Source organism: Amblyomma maculatum, unplaced genomic scaffold, assembly GCF_055883805.1.
Source record: "Amblyomma maculatum isolate TAMU_Amacu unplaced genomic scaffold, ASM5588380v1 scaffold_24, whole genome shotgun sequence".
NCBI classification, from domain to species: Eukaryota; Metazoa; Arthropoda; class Arachnida; order Ixodida; family Ixodidae; genus Amblyomma; species Amblyomma maculatum.
Genome location: NW_028146749.1, coordinates 1785530 through 1791430, shown reverse-complemented (window position 1 = coordinate 1791430; position 5901 = coordinate 1785530). Strand labels below are relative to the sequence as shown.

Here is a 5901-nt window from a genome sequence, read left to right as displayed (position 1 = left end):
TCCCTACAACAACAGTAAATGAGGTATTCATAGTGTGAATCCTTCACAAGTCGCCTTTAAGGCAACTAGAGAATTTGAATACATTGCAATAATTGTGTATTACCTATCCATTTTTTTCGCAGTCTCGCTTTATGTATGCCAGTATCGTGTCGAGGGCACCGTGGCAATGGGCGATCGCTGTTGGAGAGAAGTAGATAGTCTTAAATAAATTGCGAATTGTGGTTTCCAACGTCCAAAAGCAACACACATATTAGGCTGTGAGGGATGGAGTACTAGAGCGCCCTCGATTACCGTACTTACCCGATTCTAATGTGCACCTTTTCTCCGAAAAATAAACCATCAAGTAGCATGCGCATTAGAATTGGGTACGAAATCGAAAGTGCACGAATTTTGTCGTGCCCTTCATCATTGTGATTTTAACATGGCGACAAAGCTGTTCGCATGCGTCAGCATCAACGCTGTTTGTTTTGTGGTATGAAAATCATTGAGCTTATGAATAGGACAGAGGCAACCGCAAATGTCCGCCACTTCCACTACAAGGCCAGTTTCTAAAAGGAGTCCTGAACGTTTGGGTTTTGCCAATAAGTGGGAAGGCAAGGATTCCAAGGGAAGGTAAGCTTAGCAGGGGGCAGCAGAAAATTAGGTGGGTGGATGAGATTAAGACGTTCACAGGGGTCAAGTGGATGCAGCTGGCACAGGACCGAGTAAACTGGAAGAAAATGGGAGAGGCCCTGCAGTGGGCATACAGTCAGGCTGATGATGGCAAGACAAAACATTTTTAAGCAAGCAAGTTCATTAATGAAGTAACAATTATGAAACATTCAGAGAACAGCTAATTCCAAATATGCCATTTACTGAAGTAAAACAAGTCTGTGTGCAGCTATGCATCACATTATGTTCGGTATGTCTTTCAGAACTTGCAGTATTTTCACACACACATTTCACACAAGCTACAAAGTAGGACTGGATTGGATTCTGTATGGGGCTGGTGAATGTTGCTAGGGCACGGCGCATGATAAAGGTGGGGAGCAGGGAGGGCACTTTGCTGCAGCAGCACGGAAATGCGAAATTAGCAGTGAAGTTACAGGAAGGGCTCATGCATAGTTTGGGGCACTTGCCCGGACTTCTAAGGTGTCCATTATGGAATGCATTAGCCTACTCTATTTGCCCTAGCTCCTCGTTTTCCTTGTGTATGGTGCGAAAGAAAAATTATCAATTGTGGCAACCGCAAGGAGAATGACTAGGGCTACCAACGTATATGCCTGCATCAGTCAGAGGTCACTACAGGGCCATCACTTTCCCTCAGTGCTGAGACACTGCAAATGTGCAAAGAGGCCTTGAGCTAGATGTGTCTCCAGCGGCTACCAGTATCTTAAAAACCTTCTTTCCTAATAAACACCATGGATAACTTAACCAACCTTGAGATTCAACTCTGCAATTACTTACACACTTTCAGAGCAATCATGAAACAGCCAATTATTTGTTCTTCTCTCAGGAATGAAATGGTCAGCTTTTTCCTAAAATGCAGAAAAGAAAGGCAGGGAAACATAGTGTTGCTATTCACATAATAAAAACAAATGAAGATTAAAAAAAATAATAATAAAAAGGCATTGTAAACCCTGAACAAGACAGAAGTCTGCTTTCATTATCTGTCGTACACCACAAGAGGATCAAAATTCATCAGAGCAGAATGGGATACAAGAAATTATTTGGCATTCTTAAGCAGAAGCTTCATTCAACCCAAACAATGTGCAGGTTCAGACTCACCGGAATAGTCTAAAAAAGTCTGATGTCTCAACGAGTGACCTCACATTTTCGTAATACGTTTCTTTGTCAAATTCGTCGAGAAACACTTTGTACTTGTCAGCCATGCGAATAGAAGGATACGGTGAGCCATTCTCCTGTGCCTTGCACTGGTGAAATCATAGCAAAGCAGAGGCTTTAGAGGCAAGCACAAAATGAGAATTTGTGTCAAGCCGCATTCATAAAACGAAGGCTACTTACAACCACCAGTACAAATGAAACATGATACGCTAGTGTGTCAAGAACAAGAATCGCTTCCCGAAATTCGGCATTGACGGTATCGTCGGCAAGCCTGGAAAAAAAAAAAAAAAAAGTGTGAATCCTGTGACAAAAAAAATAATAATAATAAAAGCAACAACAAGGTACTGCAAAAATAGTGGCAACACTAACTTGGATGGATGATAGTAAATGCCAGAACTTCTTGCCCATATTTCACAATCTTTGCTGAAGAACGATACACCGAAAAGGTAAGGACCGAGACAAGCAACTCTGACGAGATGATCGTTCCAGTCTTCTGGATTCCCTGTGTAAAGACAAGAGCCTCTCCAAAACATGGCCCTTTACAGAAAGAAGGAATCGACCTAGTGCAACTGTAACTTACCTAAAGTGTATAGCAATGATTTAGCCTCCTGTAAGCACACACAAGAAGAAAACATTGATTTCAGATGGTTAAGAAACAGTGCAATGAGGCACAGCACATAAAAGAAATCCACTCTCTCATAGCACCGAAAGCTAGCAAGACATGTTGCCATGACCGGTGATTCTGTCTGACATTTAAGAGGCATATTCAACACAGCACCAGCCCAAAATGCTCAAAGTACATACAATTGCTTCCTCCCTGATAATAAACTGAACTTAGTGCACTTACAAAGCAAAGGCCTGGCATGTAAACAATATTTCACAGCAATTTGCAAACAAACTGGCATCAAAACCGGTAAAATGTGACTGGCCACAGAGTACCTTGCTTTTAATGTGAATCATCCTAAGTCACTACATAACAGTTAGCCAGGAAGTTTATTCAAGTGTAGCCGACCAGTGAAGTACAAGTTCCACAGTGTTTTGACTAAAAATAATTTTAAAAAATAAGAAGGTTACGCCTGTGCACCTCAAGGGCAGAAGAACTCTGGGTGTTGGAGCCAAGGAAGCGCATACTTTCCTGCGGAAGCTGGCTCCAGTCCCCGCACCACATGCCTGGGATGTTGTCTTCAGTATTGGAGCAAGAAAAAAGAAATGCAAACAGATGTTAGGCACAAAGAATGCTTCATTGCACAAGGCCTCAACTACTCAAGCTGGCTTATGAGAATGCACTTTCCACAGCCAAATAAGCATTTTTCACAGACAAGAGCACACGGACACATGCACAAAGCTGCTGGTGAGTAGAAATAAGGCTAAGCAGTGCAACATATGCAGTAATTTATGATGCATATTCAAGAATCAAAATAGAAAATCTTTCCGTCACTGCAAAGGTTCCAGTTGCAGTGGGAATGGTTTTCGCCCAGAATGTGCATAATCAGGCACTGAGCGAGTGCTTTCATTTATGTGTTTTATGGACATTACATAGGGAAGCTGAGGGAGCACATTTGGTTATGCACAAGAAATCAGCCACTTGTCAAAGCAAGTGGAATGTATTAGCAAGCTTACCTGCGGTGGAAAGACTGCTCTCTTTGCACAGTGTTCGAACTCAAAAATGCAAGCTCAGAACGGAATAGGTTTACAGTGGGCATACGATGCATCACCATTCGACAAACCACGCGCCTTTTGTAACAGCCATTCGCAATTGATAAGCAGTACCCACGCTAAGCTCAAAAAAAAAAAAAAAAAGTATAAATACTGGCTAGAAATGGTGCATCTTTGGAATGTTCTCAGTTTAAAAACTAACCGCCTGCTTTCAACGCAATAATTCATCTTGACCAAAGGGGCCATCACATCATACTGCGACGATCACCTATGTTAAATCATGCTCTTTAAAATGCATGCACACCAGAATTTATGGCTCAGAAGATGGCATACGATAATAGAGCCAACTATTCCACGACTATTATCTAATGCTTATGCTGCATGCCGTGGACGCGGGATACGGCTTTGCGCAAGTGTGGCACCGTCAATCAAAGTAACAGTGCTATTGACAACGTATTTACGTAATTGAACCCTAATCATTATAAACTGTAAAAGAAGAGACATCTGGGCGAGTTGGTATGGTGACATGATAGAAAAACAGCGCAAAAGACGTGCACGGAGGAGAAGAACGGACAGGACAAGCGCTGTCATTATAAACACGTCATCGTAGCAAACCATGTGAAAAATACACTGAAAACAACTACCGCGAAGTCTTGATTTAATTTTTTCTGGTCCTGGAAGATTGGGATCACTCACGGGGAGAACAGGCCACAATTTTTTTGTATATTCTGTTCAGTTACAAGACGTTCTCACCACTGTCAACACAACACGCACAATGAGTGGGATTGGAAACGTCAGCTTTAAACGCGGGAAAACGCCTTTCCAGCTCACTACAGACGAGGCTCTCGCTAAAATGCTCAACTGCGTAACTCAATAATACCTGCTGAAGTGACCCGTAAAAGTGTTAAAAACGTGCAAGAAAGAAATATACATAAATAAAATTACTTTTTTCTGCCTTCACACTAGCAAAAATAACAGAGAACGGTTTACAATGTACTGAAATTTGCTGTCAACGGCACAAAACGCGCCTATCAAATCTAATAAACATGCTTCCGCACTCCACACGCTGTCGAACGCTACTGTAGCTAAAACGAAAGTGCACATGCAGCAGCTAATAAAAACAGACAAATGCCAATTACTCTTGTCGCTGACAATCCCGCTTCTGAGAACACCTTTCATACGTGTTATTCTGGACACGTTTTCGGTTTCGTTCTTTTGTCTCTCGCTGTTGGGGTGTACTTCTTTAAATTAAAAGTATATGTACACAATCGATCATTACAGAAATAATTCCACAGTGTAAAATAAAACGTATCGAGGCTCTTAAGTTACTGCATTCTTATACATCTCTGTCAAATTTCAAATTGGCGGTGTGTTTGAACCATTGAACTCCGTAGCGGAGAGCGAGCATCTGAGGTTTTCTGAGTCGCAGTACTTTTCGTTTGCTTATAAATTTATCTCCCTTCTTTCTTTCTTAACAAAGTGCTCCTTCGCCTTAGCGCTTCACTAAAATAAATTTATCAGGCAGGGAAATTCGCTTTTTCAGGGTCACGATCCCAAAATTTGTCTAGTATGTACTCGGAAGACGGCACCACGGCAATCAGCACTGTGTGGTCGCGAACGCATAGCCAAAAAGATATCCAGCAACTAGAGGCCCTTCCGATCTGCATACAGGATTACAGTTTGAGTCAAGGGTAGACTGCTTGCACACACAGCGGGTACTCACGCTGGTAGGTAGCTTTCAGTATACGAGCCGCACCTCTGGCGAGACGTATCCGGGCGAGTGGTTCCAGAGAACAGAGGCCACATCGACAATAATCTTTCTCGTCTTTCAGCACGCGCCTCGAGCTAACCACTGCGCGACACGTGGTTCCACACACAATCCTTTCAGAACGCGTACGTGTTGTCGGGGTCAAATTGTTTTTTTATGAGGAAAGAGTCGACGACAGCGTGATATTTGTAGAAGCAGAAAAAAAAAAAAATTAGAGGGTCTCTTAGATGTCTCTTGCGGAAGCCTACCCTTCCTAACCTATAATTTGCCTCCCATCGTTAGCCTCTTGTCGGCATTCGTTGCAGTGCTACATATATATAATTATAACTGGTTTACAGGAAAGGAAAGGCACAGTATCTATCACACTTTCTCCGAGAAGTGTGTGTTTGGTCGGTACAATATCGCTCCTGTCGCGGCGTTCCTTACCGCGCGTTCAAGTGTGATTATAGGGACGCATCTCAGCCAATCAGAACGCCGCAGTAGCGGGACACACTTTGTCCACGGCAGCATGAGCCATTAAAGGCCTGCCTTGAAAAGCATTTACGAGGTTCATGTGGGACGCAGCCTAGCAAGGCCCTCTCACTGCCCTTGTGGTATGGGGCAGATCTCTGAAGACGAAGAAGGAAAAGAAAATGCACGGGCCTGCTACTGGC

The 5901-nt window shown here is 42.9% G+C and overlaps 1 protein-coding gene across 4 annotated transcripts; it reads right to left on the bottom strand.

The window, feature by feature from the left end:
• Positions 1–96: 96 nt before the first annotated feature.
• Positions 97–4575, bottom strand: LOC146170981 (uncharacterized). Of its 4 annotated transcripts, XM_084586597.1 has the most exons (9): positions 4426–4572; positions 3445–3599; positions 2909–3006; positions 2405–2432; positions 2194–2326; positions 2005–2095; positions 1768–1913; positions 1447–1517; positions 97–177 (listed from the first exon to the last, which is right to left on the bottom strand). In XM_084586597.1, exons 3-9 carry the CDS (start codon positions 2990–2992, stop codon positions 104–106), a joined length of 627 nt encoding a protein of 208 aa, XP_084442723.1. In that variant the 5' UTR covers positions 2993–3006; positions 3445–3599; positions 4426–4572; the 3' UTR covers positions 97–103. The 4 variants fall into 4 exon arrangements, with proteins under 4 accessions (XP_084442723.1, XP_084442724.1, XP_084442721.1 ...); XM_084586598.1 differs by lacking the exon at positions 3445–3599 and having other exon boundaries at positions 4426–4575; XM_084586595.1 differs by lacking the exon at positions 3445–3599 and having other exon boundaries at positions 4125–4573.
• Positions 4576–5901: the final 1326 nt, after the last annotated feature.

Coding starts and splice junctions, on each gene's coding strand:
- LOC146170981 (XM_084586598.1), bottom strand. CDS start 2,992: ATGTGGTGCGGGGACTGGAGCCAGCTTCCGCAGGAAAGTATGCGCTTC. Junction 2,096..2,193: donor ATTTACTATCATCCATCCAA/GTTAGTGTTGCC, acceptor TTTTTTTTCCAG/GCTTGCCGACGATACCGTCA. Junction 178..1,446: donor CATGATTGCTCTGAAAGTGT/GTAAGTAATTGC, acceptor TCTCTCCAACAG/CGATCGCCCATTGCCACGGT.